Consider the following 19,795-nt stretch of genomic DNA (forward strand, 5'->3'; position numbering starts at 1 on the left):
CCCCCCCCCCCCCGTTAATTTCTGACAAGTCCCTCGGGACGGCATTGAAATAGGAAGCGCGCGAGTGACGTCATAACTCAGACAAACAAAACGGAATGGTGGAGAATTTGACGCTTTTTCAAGCACGTAAGCAAGTGTTCCTTAAACAATTTTCAAAACGAAAATTTGGCCTTCATTTCCTCCTATCTCTCTCAGAGCACGCTAATGTTGTCTGACTCTCGCGAGGTTTCAATAATTTGCATTCTATTTTTAGACTTCGCGCGCTTCGTTATTGGGCAACTTTTCTCACTGTAGATTGCATTAAATATTCACGAAAGGAGTTTGCAGTTCCAAAAACATTATCAGATTGTCAAAAGTGAAAAAATATGAAACATTCTTGTGTCGCCACGCTACGAATTTTGCGCCAAAAATGGGTCTCCGGCGTCCAACAATTCGCTCGTAGTTCGTCGAGTGTTGTGTTAATCTGAATAAAATATGCTGTTCCTCGTCAAATGAAACCCTGAGTTAACAATTAGAAGAAGCCAAAGCAACTTTAGCATTGTCTTTATTTTCGTTAGCTGCGAAGAAAAAGACTATTATCGTGTCGTTTCGGTGGGACAGTTCGGCTTTGACTGCCGGGCGTACTACGGGCGCAGCCGCCGTATGCAAGAAAGTGGGTGCGACAAAAATTTTAACTACTTGAAGTAATGTTCGTTATGGACACTTTAAGAGCATCCTGGCAATAACAAGGCTTATACCTACAGCACCATAACAGGATAACGTTTGGAATGTAATTGTAATGGGGTGAGGTTGTGTTAAAGTTACGCAAAAATATCAATTTGGAGACCAAAAAACCACTGTTGACCTTTTGAGGCTGAACAAATTAAGAGATACTATAAACGCTTTTTTAACCCCTTAAAGGTACGACGGGCACCCCCGTCCTTTTTATACGGGGTTCCCCTCCTCCGGGGACTTGAGCTTAGAGAAATGAGTGCTTCGAGGCAAATACAGAAGATTTTACTGAGCGAGCCGTCGTTACTAAGAGTTTCATTTTTTAAAATACTAGTCAAAGAGAGGGTGAATGAAACACACAGGACTGGACCAGGATATTGCGAGAGTAATAATGAATCAGCCAAGAGGAATAGGCCATTACCGAGTTGCCTTTTGACTCTGTGTCAAAATGAGTCTTAGTGCGAAACCGTTCATATGAAAATGTGTTCTGCCTGCATGTTCATTTTCAATGCAAATCAAACTCATTTTCATATGAAAGGTTTTGTGCATGGACTCGTTTTGAAACCGAGGCACTCGGAAAAGGCCCTATTATATTGGAAGTTTGATGAATTGATTAAACGAGCTCAGTCACGGTATTTTGAGTTATTTTGGCCACATACAAAATTACCTTTAAATGGTAGGAAACCTGAAAATAACAGTTTAATAAGATAGAAAAACACCAAAGAGATAATGATAAACCATAAAGGAACAAGGATGGCTAAGGATGGAGAAGATTAACACGGATTACAAACGACAAATTTGAAAAAATTGAGGCTAAACTTTTCAATATGCGCAAACCGTGACTGTGCTTCTTTAAGTAGAATAATACCCCAAACTACGAACTCTAGTTACAATATATAACACATACTAAGCGATCCCTTGCCCCACAATGCGGTCAGCTTGACATTTCTAGTAAGGATTTATTCCGCATGTTCAACAGCGGATGTTTTTAGTAATCTAGGGAAATTGTAAATAAAATTCCCAAAATTCCATTCTATTATCATACTCGCCAAGTCCTTGAGTCAATATAACTTACGAGTTCCATTTTATCCACTTACAATATACCTACACTCGCAATAAATCAAGTCTGCGTTGTGGGTAACTGCCGAAAAGCCGAAAAGAAAACAGCTAGTAACTAATAATGTGTAAATTAAGATCTTGAAAAAAAAAAGACACATTTTTTAGGTTACATTCATTCCTGTACTTCCTGAAAAGGTGCCCTTGGTTGGAAGCACTCTTTTCAAATATGCTGTTTATAATTGTTTTCGGTCCACAGACATTTTTTTCTGCGAATAGCTTTTTACTTCGAGCACCAGCGCGTGAGCAACCGCGAAACGGCCGTGAAAAGTATTTCCCCAGGCCACTTCGTTTAAAAGTTTGCTTGCGATCTCGAAGAACGCGACAAGGTAAATGGTTTATGAACAGGTCGAGGCACGCTGCATAGACCATTTTATTATATGGAGAAGAGTGTTTTACTGGGAACTAAACCACTCGTAGATTCCATACGCCACTTCATCCGGGACCCGAGTGGCGTATTTTCCGTATGTCACCTTTGTGAGTGTCGTATCGTTCAATGAAGTCACGGTTCCCGCCTTTTGCTTTTGTTGAATTGGTTTCTCCATATAACAAAAAGAACATTACACGTTGGCTCGAAGATATGAATTTTATGTTCGCGTGGCAAGAACAATATCTCACGAGTGAGCGAAGCGAACTCGTGAGATATTGTTCTTGCCACGCGAACATAAAATTCATATCTTCGAGCCACCGTGTAATATCCTCTATATATTTACCTCTCATGAGCCCAACCCTATTGTTAAGCATGAATGTGAAAGACAATGCATTGTAGGTTCACTTACTAATAAGCACTTAATGACTGGCCCCAAGGGAAGCATTAAGTTTTGTTTCCCCGAAACCCTCAGTGTTCTCCGAGGCGAAGCCGAGGGAAACATTGAGGTCGAGGGGAAACAAAACTCACTGTTTCCCGCGGGACCAGTCATTGAGTGTTTTGTTATACCTTCCAACGCAAAAAAAAAAAATACAAAAACAAAATACAAGGAAATCATTTGCTTGACTCCGACTGGCTCTCAAATTTGCCGCGGTTTTAAGGAGCACGACCCGATCACGTGCGAGTCGAAAGTTCAAGTTGTTGTTTGCGAGTTCAAGTTGTTGTTTCCCTAGGGAGTTAGTGAGTAGGGAGTTAGTGAGTTTTGTTCACTCCAGGGAGTTATTGAGTTTTGACCCACGACACGTGACACGTTCTCCTCCAATCGGAAAACGTATTTGAGTTGGGAGGTTTAACAAAGTATTTTGTCTGCCAAGCGTTTAATGACATTCCTGTTCAGTGACCTTCAGCGGAACACAGATTTGAATTGCAGAAATCAATTTTGCGAGTTTCGGTCGACACGTCGCGCTCATCTTCAACGGTAAGTCAACCTTCTTGTGGAATAGAATTCAAAATACTATGGTCCTTAGTTAGGTTCAGTTTACGATTGTTTTAATGATATAGTTTGCAGAAAATGTCTCCTTGTTTCCATTTACGATGTGCTGAGTTTTATGTTTTTCTGAAGCGGAACTTGTAAGCTTATAAACATTTGGCGGTGTAGTTCATTTCCAGAGAAGGTATAATCACAGAGACTTTTCAATAATAATCTGTAGGAATTGAATGTCATAGGCAGTTGTGTGGGAATTTGATTCAATATTTATAAACCTTGGCACGAAATTAAAATATTCCTCTTTACCTTAGGCTGTTTTTTTTCCCTTTACAGACCACGTGATATTCTCCAAACAAGTGCTCTTTTATCCATCTAAAAATTATTCATTCATATACACGCAATTTGAAAGCTAGAATTATCAAGAGTATCACAACATGGTCTGAAATGGAGCAAAAACCGCCCAAGCTTAAAAGGTATCCTGCTTTAAATAAAACAGCTCAAACTCCACTGTCATGTTTTAATATCTATGTGAGCTTAATTGTTTTCTTCTATGCAGTTTGTAATCTAAATAAACACCTCAACTATCTGACGGAGAACGGAGGAGATTAAAGGCAAGGTCGAAGAAAACAGTTTGTATCATTGTAATGGTGCCAAGGCAATTTTAATTGAGGGGGAGGCAAATTCGCCCGGAAGTAATAAAGCTTATGTCGGAAAATGCAACCAGAATATAATAGGCTGTTACCGAGTTACCTTTTGCCTCTGTGTCAAAACGAGGCTTCGTGCAAAACCATTCATATGAAAATGTGTTTCCCCTGCGGGTTCATTTTCATGCAAATCAAACTCATTTTGCACGAGGACTCATTTTGAAACAGAGGCACAGGGTAACTCGGAAGTGAAATCTTTAAGCCAGATTTTTCGCAAACTAAGAAAATGTGAAATCAAAAATAGCTCAAAATCTTGTCTCTATGTTGTTCGTTAGAAGGCTCAACCTACTCACAGACGCACACGCCCTTTGCAGTAGACTTAAACTGAAAGTTATAATTGGTTGAGCGACTTCGGAAAGGAGCCAGTCAGGGAACTTCAAAAGAAAACATTCAGAATGAAATTAGACTGAACTAATATGCACAGATGCTTAATCCCCATACTCGTATTTAGAATGAACCCACTGGGAAATCCTGGAAATCTACGGTGAAATCTGCAATCCCGGACAAAAGTAGTTGGGACACTTGAGCTGGATCACGTATCCCCCTTCCCCCCTAATCAATGTTGGAAAATGGTGCTTTTTTTTTTCAAAAAAAGGGGAAAAAATCACCAGATTATCAACATTGTAAGTGGGGGGAGGGGAGAACTGCTTGCTTGGTGTCCGAGCTCTTTTGCCCGAGATTGTGAGTTCACATGTATATAAGCCATACTAATTATTTTTGCTTTGTTGTTCTTTTCTTTCTATCAGATGATTAGAAAGGTGCTTAAAGCATTTGCAGATGACAACTTTGGCGATAACTATTACCCTCTTCCCCACGGAACAAGTTCGTCAAATGTAAAGCCATTCGGGTTGGTGATTAAGCAAAAGAGGAGTATTTGGAAGAAGCCGTTCAAAAATCCGAATTTAAAATCATTGCAGGGTTAGAGTACTATGTAAAGGAAGACAAAAAAGAAGAGTTTTTTGAGCGCGTAAACGCCAAGAAACAAACACAGAATGATTTGGAAATAACTGACTATAACGAAGACGATGAGCCACCTAAAAGGTAAATGTTCAGTTCATGTCCTCGCTTTGAAAAATTTAATTTCCGGTACAGTAGCGTATGAACCCGGCGAGCGCACACAAGGTTTATAACTTCTTTCTGCTTTAAGGTCGGCACACACGAGGGGACTACTCGCTGCGCGCGCGACTAGTTCCTGCAACTAGTCCCCTGAAGAGTTTACACGAAGGGACTGGTCGAAGGGACTTGTCCCACGAACAGTTCACACGAAGCGTTCTGAGGAACAAGTCGCAGGGAATTGGCCCAAAAATTTAAACTGGTTTGAATTCGTGAGAATAGTCGCAGGGACCAAACTTTGGTTCCTGCAACTAGATTTTGAAGCAAAAATGGCCAGTTCACACGCTGGGACTTGTCCCCGCGACTAGTTGCGGGGACCAGTCCCCTCGTGTGTGCCGACCTTTAGAGCTCGGGCAGGAACAGTTTATTTCTACTACTGTAAACAACTAAAAGAATTTACAAGATTATGGTTATAAATATATAAATAAACAGTACAGTACATACAGTAGTGGGACACCCAAAATAACTAAAAAGCTAAACTAGTTGGGTGACCGTAATTATAATAATTAAAAATGTAAGATGCAGGATGCAGGAAAAATGCAGGATGGAAGTTCTTGGGGATAAAAGTTCACTGCCATGTTTCTTTTTCTTTGAAAGCGTAATTCTATGTCGAACCAGAAGTTTTTGCACTTGAAACGTCTGGCAGATAAAAAAAAAGATGCCGACTTTTTGGACTGGAAGAGGACGTATCAACCAATTTTAGGTTGCAATTTCAGCCGTGTAAAGGCACGGCGTTTCCCTTGTTGAAACAATGCTGTCTCAGTTTTGTTCCAGCGATACAAAAAGTGATAAAAACTATAGCAATTTAGCTTCCTTAAATTGTTTAACATACAATCACAGTGGTTACGGGACTAGTGACTAGAAAACTTTAAATGGGGTAAGAATGACAGACTTTAACTCAAAGTAAGTTGCGGCTATTCTTTGGCACATAGTTTATTTCCTTCGACTAATTTCGAGTTCTGTTGGCAAGAAAACTGCATTTTTGTTGGTTCAGTTAAACAACTTTTTCAACCAGTATAAAGCTTGGTGGGCAACCCTTAGTTTGATTGAAGTTATCCGAGATTTTAATAGAACACTTTTCCAACTATTTTGGCAGAAAACATTCTTCTTCATAAGTACTGTAGTTGATGATTCTGAAACTGTGTAACTTACTGCGCCTTTCAATAACATGCGGACCCTTAAAATTCAAAGCTCAACTGACAAATGCGTTTTTCGCTACCGCCAATCAAATGTTCGGCGGCTCCTCCCAGCTTCCGACTACAACCGAGCACTGTTTCGTTGTCTGAACTTTGCTCAATGATTTGATTACCGCGCGCTCGGTAGTAGTCGGAAACTGGAAGGAGCCGCTGAACATTTGATTGACGGTGGCGAAAAACGCATTTGTCGGTTGAGCTTTGAATTTTAGAGTCCGCATATTATTGAAGGCGCAGTAAACTATGGTCTAATTTCGAGCTCGTGTGCTCGAATCCCGCCAAGGTCAAATATGTTTCTTTGCCTTGTGCGGTCCCATTCTTATACTTAGAAGGGATTTATACTGGGTGTTTTTATTCCAGCACTTGAAGTTTCCTTGGATTTACACACCCAATATAATTCCCAACATGCTTTCTATTTTCTATTGATATTGTAATTAATATCTGCAGTTACATGGAATTTGGAGTTCAGGTTGCTGACATAGTGGAGGGAAATCTGAAGATTAATTATGATCTTGGAGAGTTGAAACTCGGTAAATTGGACAAAGAGTACTTTAACGATCCAGACCTGGATAGCATACTACAAGGAACCGAGCTCGACACCAGGGCGATGGAACGCGTTGAAAATGAGAAACTGTACCTCATTTATAGCGTCATTTATAGTGAACGGTTTGAACTTGAAGGCAAGAGACAGAGTGAGGTAATGACGAAACTGCACAATGTAATGTTTCGATTTAATGCTCCCCTTCCAACAAGCGCCCCATTCTAAAAAAGCGCCCCGGCCCCTATAACAATAAGCGCCTCCTTTCAACAAGCACGCCCTATACCAATTAGCGCCCCCTTCCAACAAGCGTCCCCTATTCCAGTAAGCGCCCCCTTCCAACAAGTGTCCCCTATTTCAATAAGCGCCCCATCCAATAAGCGCCCACAATTTCAATAAGCGTCCCCTATTCCAAGAAGCGCCCCTTCCAACAAGCGTCCTCTGTTCCAATAAGCGCCCCCTTCCAACAAGTGTCCCCTATTTCAATAAGCGCCCCATCCAATAAGCGCCCACAATTTCAATAAGCGTCCCCTATTCCAAGAAGCGCCCCTTCCAACAAGCGTCCTCTGTTCCAATAAGCGCCCCCTTCCAACAAGTGTCCCTTATTTCAATAAGCGCCCCATCCAATAAGCGCCCACAATTTCAATAAGCGTCCCCTATTCCAATAAGCTCCCACTATTCAATTGAGCGCCCCCTTCCAACAAACGCCCCCTATTCCAATAAGCGCACCATCTAATAAACACCCACTATTACAATAAGCGCCCCCTTCCAACAACGCCCACTATTCAATTGAGAGCCCCTTCCAACTAGTGTCCCCTATTCCAATGAGCGCCCCATCTAATAAGCACCCACTATTCCAATAAGCGCCCCCTTCCAACAACCCCCACCATTTAATTGAGCGCCCCCTTCCAACTAGTGTCCCCTATCCCAATAAGCGGCCCATCTAATAAGCACCCACTATTCCAATAAGCGGCCCCTTCCAACAACCCCCTCTATTTAATTGAGCGCCCCCTTCCAACTAGTGTCCCCTATTCCAATAAGCGCCCACAATTCCAATAAGCCCACACAATTCCAACAAGCGTCTCCTATTCCAATAAACGCCTCCTTCCAACAAGGGTCACCTATTCCAATAAGCGTCCCCTTCCAACAAGCGTCCCCTATTCCAATAAGCGTCACCTATTCCAATAAGCGTCCCCTTCCAATAAGCGCCCACCATTCCAATAAGCGTCCCATATTCCAATAAGCGCCCACAATTTCAATAAGCGTCCTCCATTCCAATAAGCGTCCCCTATTGCAATAAGCGCCCACAATTTCAATAAGCGTCCCCTAGTCCAATAAACGCCCCCTTCCAACAAGTGTTCCCTATTTCAATAAGCGCCCCATCCAATACGCGCCCACTAGTCAATTGAGAGCCCCTTTCAAACAAGCGTCCCCTATTCCAATAAGCGTCCCCTTCCAATAAAAGCCCAATCCAGAAAGTTTTCTTGCACCATTTAAGTGCGAAAGGGCATTGAGGAAATTGCCGCAGAATAGACTGATTAGAAGAGTGAATTATGTACCCTGCTTTCTCATCTGAATGTTATATTCAGATTATATATTATAGTTATATTATAATAAATCGAAGCAAATCGTGTTATGTTATGATTATGAGAGCTCCTATTGTTATGGAGGTTTGAGCTTTTGATAGTTGTCTCCGAGAGTTCACTTCAGTGCTTTATTAGAGTCAGATGTTTCTGTCAAAGCAGAAAACTAACTAAGCCGCCCCGTCCCTAATAGCTGCTCTCCTTGATAAGCGCCCTCGTTTGGGCTAGCAAAATCCTGAATGATTGAAGTAAATGTTTGTCAGTCTTATTGAGCTAATATTATTGTTTATATCTTGGTTTCAGTTGTTTACTATAAGTTTGGATTTTCTTAATTCGACCGGGGTTGCGCGTGGAGGGGTGGGGGTAGTGTAATGTGGGGGGGGAGGTGATAGCGATATGTTTAATTTCTTGCTGTTTTTTGTTCCAGGTGGTGGTAGATGGAGGTGTAAATGTTCCTGTCTCGATTATTCCCCAGCTCAAAGTTAAAGCAAAGGGTTATTTTAAAAAGAAAACCGTTCCTCCGAAGGCGGTAAAGAGACACACACGCGGCCCAGTTTATTTAAAATTTGTTCCTGTGGATTACGATAAGGCGCAGGGAAAATTGAAACTTCCGCCGGGAGAGTTTGCAGGCTCGAGTGTTCACAGAGCTGCTGGCGACGAACACGATACAGAGAACAGCCAAACTGCCCTGGCGTTTTGAGGATGAGGAAAATAATTTGGCAGGTAGACACATACACGGACTTTCACATCAAGTTAGAGATAACTATTAAATAAACTCTCTCTGTGCTATTGCTCGTACAACAGCGCGAAATAGCAGCTTAACTGTTCCGTAAAGCCGCCGTTAAATTACCTACTTTATTATGAGATGGAACAGCCAGCACTGTGTTTGACTGCGTAACGATTTTGCCTCATTTCCCGCGTCACTAATATATCTGAACAGACAGAATTGTTTGATTGAATTTCTCGGGCATGTCACCTTTCGCGCCAAATTTAGCGATTAATTTGACCTAATTTGTCATTTGTTCTACTGACAAATATGCCCTTAATTATTAGCTCCCTTGACAGACGAGGATTCTAAGAAACTGGATATCATCAAGGAGGCAATATTGCTGAAGTCTGAAGATAGAGAAAAGCGTAAGGGACCGTTCATTTTTTATAAGGTAGGGGGGGCTGGTGGGATTTGGGGGGGGGGCATGCGAAAAAAAATGGCTTTCGAGGGGGGGCCATCCCAAAAAAATAAGGGAAAAAGGGGGGGTCACGTGAAATATTTTAGTAAAACTTTAAAATGGCATGATGTTTGAATATCAAAAAAATTGCTGTAGAATAAACATAGAAGGCAGGATACAAATTTATTACAAACTTTCCTTCTGCTTTAAAAAAACGTTTGGTGACAAAAAGCATTTGTAGCTACTGAAAAGAAGTATTTAACACTGTTATTTTCGAATGCAACTTTCACTGGCACTCATCTTCATCTCCGCTGTCGTCGAGTTCTTCGTCGCCGCTTGCGCTGCTATGGGAGTCTCTTTCACCAATGCTGCAAGAAGCAGCAATGCTTTCCGTCAGAGTGTACTCTTCAGGGTACATGAAGGTGTAAACATAATCTCTGACTTCCCGCTCAAGGTTGGTGGTGATTCTGCTTCTTGCAGCATTGGTGAAATAATTTCCTTCCAAGAGCTGTGCGAGGTATGGCCCATCTCTTCTAAATATCGACGTGGCAACATCCTCAACTTTAAGACACTCTTCCGGGACGGCCGTTCTAGGAGGGTACACAAGGCATTCTGGAAGATCATTTCCTAGCGGGTTTCCAACACAGATTCCATAAACTCGTTGGACGTTGTTTTCAGTCCGCTTCCTCTTTCTTTCATTTGACTTTCCGCGGTTTTCTTTTTTCCTTCTCCTTTTGTTGATGTGCTGTTTGAGTATGCCTTTGAATATGCTGTTATAATTGCTCTTCTTATTTCCTAGTGCTTCCATGTCCTGCGTGACCTTCGTCAACTTAGCTTCTGTACATTTGATCTGTTTTACATTAAAACTGTAGGCAAATTCTTCGCCCTGCTTTAAAGCAAGTCCACTGGACTGAAAGAGTGTGGAATCGTGTTCCTTTACATCTTTCAATATGACATTCAACTTTTCCACCATTGCTCTGTGCTCTTTGATGGAGAAGTTCAGTTTTCTTCCATCACTGGGCTTCAACTGGTACCCTTGCATGGAAAACTCACTCGCCCTTTCTGAACAGCCATCCGCACTTAGAAAGATTGCTTCTTTTGCTTGTAAGATGTCAAACTGCCTGGATCGTTCAGCTGTAAACCTTTTCTTAAATGACTCGTCGCTTTCGCCATTATTGCGCATTTTGGAATGAGCCTCTTTCACGATGCTCATGTAGTAATGCGCTCTTTCTCCGATTGGATTAACAATATAAAGAAGAAAGAGCATGGAAGTGGCAGGCTGGTTTTATCTGACCCAGAGAGCGTTGTTCTATTTGCAGATAAGTTTATTGTCAAATCGAAGTTTGTGGTGGATTATCTTCAGCATCTTGAAGTGCTGGAATTTAAAAGGAAAAAGAGAGCAGAAGAAAAGGCAAAGTTAAGTAGGGAGGAGGATTATCCTTGGACTGAGTTGTGCGAAGATCTAACCAAGCCTAAAAAGCTACGTGTTCCAGAACTAAACAAGTACTCAAACCACCACGGGCTGAAGCAGCATTTGAAAAGCAGCAAGAGTGAGAAAGTAAAGGCAATTGTAAGACATTCATGCTTGTAGCAGAAGAGTCCTCTCAGAGCTGGCCAACCAACACTGAGAAATGCCAGGACAGTGACACAAAATGACAACAGGGCAAGTGCTGACAGCAGTGAAAGGGATGAAAGTGACAATGATGAGTATAACAGTGATGCCATTGACTCTGGGGGAGAAGATGACTCAAGTGACGTCATTCTTGCATTCATCAATTCAGATGAGGAAGATGCCAATGAGAGGCCAAATGCCACACGCTCAGGGCGAGCCATAACTAGGAGATCCGAAATTGACTTCTCTTTCTTTTGATTTGTTTTTTTAAACAACAGCTCTCTGTCGTATAGAGATTGTAAATATTGTCTTCATAGTGAGCACAATAACGTGAAGTAGGGGGATAATAGAGAAATATTAAAAAAGTTGAAATCTAAATATTTTTTGTTCAATTTTTTTTTTGGGGGGGGGCCATCCCAAAAAATGACCGCTATAAGGGGGGGCCATGTGAAAAAATTGGTAAGCTGAGGGGGGGTCATGCGATTTTTAAATGGTGCTTCCCAAATCCCACCAGCCCCCCCCCCTCCCTCATAAAAAATGAACGGTCCCTAAAGAGCGAGTGAAAAAGTATCTAAAGTGGGTACGAAGGATTTTTGATATTCGTAGTATGGTTCATTCGTCAAAATGGAAACATTAGTGGGAACAGAGTGCGAATATTTCATATAGAAGGGATAAACGATATTAGTTGTAACATTTTTGTATCTTCGTGGAAATTCTTTGGCAATATTAACTCGAATCTTTTGAGTGACCCCCCTATCACGCCATATTTTTTTGGCTACCTCCCTCCGCCTTTGCAGCCATATTTCTAACTTTTCACTCACTGCTGTATAGTTTGAAGAAGTTCTAACCACAGAGAAGATGACGTTGTCCCTACCCTATGACAAGCCGCTTACAGATGAAGACCGTGATTTTCTTCAGAGTATTTACTGCCAGGTCCTTCCCGGCAAAATTTACACCGTGGATCTGTCATCTTTAAAAACAGTAGAAAAGATTCAGGGATACGCTATACTTCTTAAGCTTATTGATGGTAAGAAGCCGCAAGAAGTTAAACGCTAGCTATTTGTGCATTATAATGTCGATAAAAAAATTATCGATCGTGATTGGTTCTTTGTGCGGATATCTGTCACGTAATTGGTTTCCGATCACATGGGTGTCCAATTATAGGTATCCGATTTCAATTTTTTGTGATTAAATACCTACGCCACTCCCAGTTCATAATTTTCACCACAGTTTTTACAATAATGACTTTTTCGTTCTAAAGAGGTTCTCTTAAAAAGTTCTGTGTCGATGCGATTTTGTAATTACTCGCCCAATTACTCCCTGACTACTCCACTCGGTCCAACTGAATTACTATTAAAGAAATATAAAACATGCACATGCACCCGTGAAAGTTTAGGAGAACTCGAAAAAGCTGTCGACACACGAGCCGTTCACTCGCTTAACGGCTCGTGTTTCCACAGCATTTCTCGTTCTCCCAAACTTTCTTTCGTGTTTCTATTAAACAATTAGGTTATGAGCTCGAGATTTCTATCGCGTGATACTGTTTTAGTATAAATCTTCTGGGCATTTTCGAAGTGTCTATGAAGAGGATTTAGATAAAGTTTTGAACGACTGGTAGACTTATACCAAAAAAATTAGATTATTCGCTCTCGATTTCTATGCGTGATAGTTGACTCGCGTAGCGCCCTCTCAACTATCACATGATAGAAATCTCGAGCTCATCGCGCCGAATGCCTATTGTTCTCGGAACATTTACTTACAGTTCTTAAAATATCTTAGGTCTGTGATATTGCCTATTATTATTCAAATAAACGCGAGGTGGTGAGTCTCATTGGTTAAGATAAACGAGTGCTTTTTCTCGTAGGGAATATGACACCGCTCATCAACTTGAAGTACGCCGGAGCATCGAAACAATGAATTTTTCGCAGTATTGTTTTCTCTATTGTTTAGACTATCAGCACCTCTCAAAAGTAAATTTACCGCTTCTCCCTGAAAAAGAAGGGAGGAAAAACAAAAGCTGATATGAAAAATTTGTTATTGATCAGTATAAAAGAAATGAAAACACTTGAGCAAAACAATCGTTTGTGTCTTAAATTTTGATTTAAAGTTTGGTTAATACGTTGGAAAGAGTTTGCTTTCTTGCATCAAACGGAACTAATGCAAAGAAAACTAACGATCGTGTTATTCTTGGATCGCATTCTATCGATCGAGTTTCTTTGAAAATGATCAAGCGAATTCTTTCTTTGGGCAAATCGAAGTTACCCCGGGAGGAGGGATAGTGTTGGGGAGGGGGAGAGGACATGGGGATATAACCTGTGAGAAGACAAGCAGTGCCATACACACCGGCACATTAGCGTAAAGTTCAGTTTTTTGGATTTTTACTTTTGCATTAGGTGAGGGAATACAGGTTAGAGCGGAAAGTAGCCACTGTGACAAGTTTTCCTTTTTACCACAAAATCATTCCTGGAAATTTACTTCACAGGTTTGTCTGATGAACAGTGGGAAGAGATTGAGAAGGCTTGGGCTAACCCAGAACAGAATGAATGATGGGAGAGAAGCAAGCTACTTCAAAATGCATTGTTGATAAGAGCTAATAAACTGACAAAGGAAGCTCTTTGAAAAGAATGGATTTGACGTCATACAACTAAGTAGCACAGAGACAGTTAGTTAGAATGAATATTATGTAGATTACATGTAGTGCACACACTTTTAATTGCGCACACCTATTTCAATTGAACTTAAAATTGATACCCGATGTAAAACATAAACAATACTTAAGTGTGGCTACTATAAAAGTTCCTATACAATATAATGTTATCGGTTTATTCTTTTCAATTTTCGTAAGCATGTAATATGGTGGTGTTAGTGCTTGCACATGCGCAATATCCGTGTTATAAACGTGACCTGAGGAAAGACAGCCCCAGTTTTGGCGGGAACTTGCACTGCCAACCGCGCCGAGTGTCATTGCTTGATGGACATCTTTACGTTTGTGTGCCCGTTGATTGTCCAATCAAAAAGCAAGTTGCTGAGAAAGCTATTAAACTACGCTATTGTTGGTCTTAATTGTTTAAAAAATCAGAAAAAAAAATGTAAAAAAAAAAAGAAAAACTCGAAATAAAAATTTTTCGCGAGTGTTTAAATACTGCGACTGTTGTTATCTATCTTCTAAAGTCTTTTTCACAAAAAGAGTTGAAAGCAGCTGGAATTTAACTGAACCTCTTGTGTGTTCTACTGCTAGATCTCGAGGATTTGGCTCATCGACTCTCAGTGCTCGATTGTGCGCTCTTACTGAATTTGAACCTGCTCTAATTTTGCGTGTAATTCACTAAACGTTTTCTCTCGTTTGTCCCACACCCATTGAGATTTGAACTCAACTCTCTTCCACGGTCCTTTAAGTAACACTTGGTGACTTCTCGTTTTCGTCTTGCACTGTTTTTTGACACAGTCTCGTTGGTATTCATACTTCTCTAAACGGTATCTACCTTCCTTGAAACCGGAAACGTACCTTTGGGAATTGCTTTTGAACGCGGTCGAGTTTTAAATTCGAGGACGTTTTTAGCATTCTAGTGCAGATGTTACAACCAAACGTATTTAAAAATCTGTTGGGAGCGCCAAATATAAAGCAATGGTAATTGGGGAGCCAATTATCAGACATATTTCGCTTGATACAGTGACCATTGTCACATTGATTCATGTTTTTGACTTACCTGCTTACACATAGAACTTGTAATTGTTTCATTCTCTGAAAAGTGGGTGGAAGTGTGCGTGACTTGTGCAAAAATGAGTGCGTCAGGACAGCGTGACAGGTGACAATTTACGCGCCGCGCAAATGTACATAGAAAGTTAGTGGAACAGTGTACATTTCACGATCTGCCCTCCCCTCACTTTTGGCGCCACGCTCTTATCCGTTGAGGCCAGGCTTTCTCGTTTTTTCGCGTGGGCTGTGACCCTAGGGTAAGTCTCGTCTCGCGGTCCCTTGTGGGACCGTTGTTTTGTTCCCCAGTAACAGTCCCACAAGGGATTGCAAGATGAGACTCGCCCCAGATTTCTTACTGTTTCTTAAGTGGCAAATGAGCATGTGATTATTGACAGTGGCGGATCCAGAGCTAAGGGGGGGGGGGGGGGGGCGTTTTTGATCTACTTGCACTGCCACCTTTTTTTCCTTCAGTCATTTCTTCTTTTTTCACCCAAAATAAAGGGGGGGGGGTGCCCTCCCCTAGATCCGCCACTGATTGAGTGTTGTCCCGGGAACCTGGGACAGACTTATCTAAACAACAGCAGAGAATCTTCCTTTGCACAACTGTATTTTCAGAATTTTAAACTGCCTTTGCAGTGGCAGATCCAGACCTTGAGCTAAGAGGGGGGGGGGGGGGGGTTGATTTGCTTGCCCTGCAGGCTTTTCTTCTTTCTTTGATTTCTTCTTTTTCACACAAAATAAGGGGCTCCCCTAGATCGGCCACCGCTTCACAACCATTGACTGTCAGCCATTATACAATACCCAACACCATAGCTGGCAAAAGTGGTCTTCTGGCCTTTAAACTGGAATAATTGCCAAGATTTCGGGTTTTATCCCATTTGAGCTTGTTGGATATGAGAGGATTATAGCAGCCAGCTGGGTGCAACCTGTCTTGTTGAGTGTTAGTAGCAAAAGAGGGCAGGGCAGAAACTCTGTTTCACTCCCAAATTTTGACAAAATTTACTTGTCACTTGCACTTTTCATAGTAGATTTACTCTTACTTCACAACTCATTTGTCCTTTAGCTAATTTTCACATTTCATGCGTCAACTTTTTCCCTATGATATCATCCACCACAGTGTTATGGAATAATTGTTAAAAGGTCAATAACTGGAGAACCAAATATATTTGTGAGTTTGCAGAAGAACATCACGAGTGTCTACCATACATACCATGACAGCTTTGTATTGTGCAGTTCCAGAACATATCCATTCCTACTCCTTGTAAGAAAGTAGGAAGCGTAACTGTAATTTTCAGAGGGGTTCTGTGGGTGGTTAGCCTGCATGGCAGGCCATAGAAGGGAAGGAAAAGGGTCGAAATGAGCACGGGAGGAATTGAGCAAACTTTGAGGAGGGACCTACCATCATGCGCTTCACACGCTTGTTTTTTCCCCTTTCCCTCCCCTCCTACATGCAGGCTAGTGGGTTTCAAACCAAAAACCTTTCATGAGTGATGAATAGATTTTTTCTGAAATAACATGTTAGTGTTGTATCTCTTGGTGTCAGTGCTTACGAATAGACTGAAATGTCTGCCATTATCCAAACAAAACATGTCACTGAAAAACTAAGTCACATGTACAGCTCCTAACTGCTGCAGGCTTCAGCTACTCTGCATTACAACGATAAGTTCATATCCACTAATTTGCTTTATTCATCTTGAAGAAAAGAGAAGAAAACTTTATGTGCCCTGGCAAACTGTCAGAAAATTCAAGATTGTATATAAATATGAAGAAAAATATTTCATGCACTGTACATAGATAAAGAGAATAAGAAACAAAAGAAAGAAATTGTATTTGTTCACATCATGTTAAACAAATTATGTATTAATACATGCAGATTTTAATTAATCAACATTTTTAACACCACATTGCATGTGACAAGACAGAATCAGACACTTCATGAATAATATTAAACAACAGGGTCAAAAATGTAATGCAAGTTAGCTCATAAATGGCATTATCTAGATAGAAGATGCCCCCTCGGGGGGGGGGGAACTCTCTCACAAAAGGGAGGGGGGTGCTTGTTGTAAATTTTGAAAAGAAGCCCCAAGAGGTACCAAGATCTTGTTTTGTGGGTGGCTTGAAATTTTTCTAACCCTGTAAGAGGTACCAATTCTCAAACAACACAGTAACTGACATTGACTCTTTTTCTGTTCTTGTTATATGGAAATCCCCTGCCCCCCTCCTGAGAAGAAGATGGCCATGGTTGATGCCCAGTTCTTGTTGAAGAAACCTAAGAACTTTTTCCACCTCATTCTTGAGCATCCCTATTGACTTCTGCAGTTAGATCATTCAGAAGTTCACTGGACTTTACTAGCATCTCAAGGCTCAATGCCTCCTCATCTGGTTTCTCCACTTTAACTACAATCTCTGCAGACCTGATTTGTTCAAACTCATCACCATTTGTAACGCCACCACCGGCCTGAAGACTTCTGTCTGGCTTGTCATCCTCGAGTCTATCACGGGCTGGTTCCTCACTGAAGTGTTCCTTTCTGTTATGCCTGAGCAGTGATCTCTCTCTTACAAAGTACTGGCGACATTTGGAACAATAAAATGGCTGCTTGCAATTGTGAGTCACTTTGTGTTCTTTAAGGCCTTTCCTTGCAGAAAAGCACTTCCCACAGACTTCACATTTGTGAGGTTTCTCACCTGTGTGTATTTTCTTATGCCGGTTCAGAGTCGACCCTTGTCTAAAGCACTTGTTGCACTCAGTGCATATGTAAGGCTTTTCTCCTGAATGCACACGCAAGTGTTCCAAAAGAGAGCTTTTATAGTTGAACCTTTTGTTGCATTCTTCACAGGTGAATGGCCTCTCGCCCGTGTGCATTCTTCGATGTCTTTTCAATTCAGAATTACTTTTACATAGTTTGTTGCAATCTGGACAATAAAGACATGGTAAGTTCTTAGATGACTGGACAGCTGGGTTTGACCCGAAGGTGATTTCGGCGAGTTTGCATAATGTCATTTCTCCAGAGTGCATCGTGCGTAAATGCTCCAAAAGAGAACTGGTGTAGTTGAAAAACTGGTTACACTCTTTGCAGACAAATGCCCTTTCACTAGAGTGCCATCTTTGATGCTCGATCAATTCAGATTTAAGTTGAAATAACTTGTTGCATTCTATGCAATAGTAACACTGCAGGCTGTTTGCAGATTCTCCACCTTGGAACTTGTCGACGCTTGGTGTAACGGTGTCCAAATGGTTGATTACATTACCATTAGAACCCTGCATATCCTGGTTCATTACACTGCCTGCTGAAAGAAAACAATGGATAATTGGTGGTGGATCCAGACCTTAAGCTAACAGGGGGGGGGGGGGGGGAGGGAGAGGGGGTGTTGCTTGCCCTGCCAGCTTTTCTTCCTTCTGCAATTTTTTTACCCAGAATAAGGGGGATCCCGACCCTCCAGGGCCTCCAAGGCCCCTACATCTGCCAATGATAACAATTATTATGCATCTCTTAAAGAGTTGGTAAAAGTTTAGAAGCTTCTGAACATATACAAATTAAAAAAACATTTATCATCAAACTTGATATACCTGCAACAATATTGCCTGTTCACATCCCTACTTTTTTCTTCCATTCCGACAAATTCACAGGGTTTCTTTTTTCATAATAGTAATTAACTAATAAGTTACAAGCATTATGAACTAAGAACCGACATATATTTATCACAGAAACTACGCACACAACATAGCGCAAGTTTAACAAGCCAAATGCATGACTGGCTGAACCTGAAAGAAGGTTTCCTAAAGTTCCTATAGATGATATAGATAAAACGTCTTTGATAGAAAAGACATGTTCTTGCACAACACGTGACAACCAAAACATGCAACTAAAGTTTTCGAAGTTGTTTAATTTCGGTACGTTACGGGGCCCGGACTTCAAGCAAACTGTTTCTAGAAGACTCGTCACTACCGATTCCAGTGTACTACTATAAAATAAAAGCGATCAAATCAATACCTTCCATATTTCCAAGCAGTCTGCTGTAGTTATACGCGTCTTTTGTAAAACAACAGAGAAAGGTGCCGCACGTGGTCAAACATTGTTTGGTCAATCGAAAGGCGCCGTCGGTACATCAGCGGTCTAGGTACTTCATAGAATATTTCTGATAGTCTCCAGACGAGGGTCCGGCCGGGTAGAGGTATATATTTTCTCCAAACTTTATATTTCCAGGTCTGGTACAGAAGCCTTCGCAGCAAGCGATAGGCTAGGCTATAATATATATGGGACGCCAAAGGACATTTACATGCGCCCCATTTTGCGGGCTGAGAGCCTCTCAGAGATTTAAACATGATTATTTCGAGGTAGGCTCGATTTCCGCCGCTCTCTCGTGTCCGGTCTACGTCCCCCCCCCCCCCCCCCCCGAAAAGAGGAGCATGGGCTCCTTTCCCGAACAGCGGCTGGTAATCGAGCCTAATTTCGAGGGAGCGAGAGATATTTTGGGGATTGACTTGAGGGAACAAGGCAAAGCGTATCTCGCTGGGTATCTGCACTATTATAGAATATTTTGCTGAAAAAATTTGAAGAACAGTCAGGAGCCTGTCGATATCATTTTTTGAAAAAAAAAAAAAGCAGTTTTTAATTTGGTCCTGGTTAAAATGGAGTCGCGCTTTTAACATTACGTTCCTTGTTTTTATTGTAAGCCAATCAGATTCTGGTGTATGACGCAAAGGATTAATGTGTTTTTTTTTTCTCCTTGATGCACTCACAGTACTTTAAACGGTCAACATTTATGTTAAGACAACTGTGGACCCGATTTGTTGAATGCTGAAATCTATTTCAATCCGAATTTAGAGCATTTTAATATTTAATACCAGTAAAAACCTTTTTTTCTTGTGAGTTTTGCGGTTTCAAGACGCTGTTTGACCGCGAGGCTAACCGGAAGTGTGACGAAGCGGGAAAAATGAAAATGAGATTCCCAGGAAACCAAAAACAATGCAAAATGTTGTGATCTGATTGGCTGATATCGCGCATA

The 19,795-nt window shown here is 41.3% G+C and overlaps 1 protein-coding gene and 1 pseudogene across 3 annotated transcripts; one reads left to right on the plus strand and one right to left on the minus strand.

Moving 5' to 3' along the window:
* The first annotated feature begins 6 nt into the window (after window positions 1-6).
* Window positions 7-14,193, plus strand: LOC145477187 (uncharacterized; annotated as a pseudogene). Its single transcript, XR_014047691.1, has 9 exons — window positions 7-3,173; window positions 3,739-3,793; window positions 4,633-4,927; window positions 6,640-6,889; window positions 8,741-9,036; window positions 9,367-9,448; window positions 11,641-11,671; window positions 11,923-12,118; window positions 13,574-14,193. The product of XR_014047691.1 is annotated as an uncharacterized LOC145477187 (transcript).
* Window positions 14,194-16,452: 2,259 nt separating this feature from the next.
* Window positions 16,453-19,405, minus strand: LOC145477219 (uncharacterized). Of its 2 annotated transcripts, none has more exons than XM_081455494.1 (2): window positions 18,781-19,405; window positions 16,453-18,073 (listed from the first exon to the last, which is right to left on the minus strand). In XM_081455494.1, exons 1-2 carry the CDS (start codon window positions 18,785-18,787, stop codon window positions 17,076-17,078), a joined length of 1,005 nt encoding a protein of 334 aa, XP_081311620.1. In that variant the 5' UTR covers window positions 18,788-19,405; the 3' UTR covers window positions 16,453-17,075. The 2 variants fall into 2 exon arrangements, with proteins under 2 accessions (XP_081311620.1, XP_081311619.1); XM_081455493.1 differs by having other exon boundaries at window positions 16,453-18,076.
* Window positions 19,406-19,795: the final 390 nt, after the last annotated feature.

The sequence above is a fragment of the Orbicella franksi genome, chromosome 2 (assembly GCF_964199315.1).
Source record: "Orbicella franksi chromosome 2, jaOrbFran1.1, whole genome shotgun sequence".
Taxonomy (NCBI): Eukaryota; Metazoa; Cnidaria; class Anthozoa; order Scleractinia; family Merulinidae; genus Orbicella; species Orbicella franksi.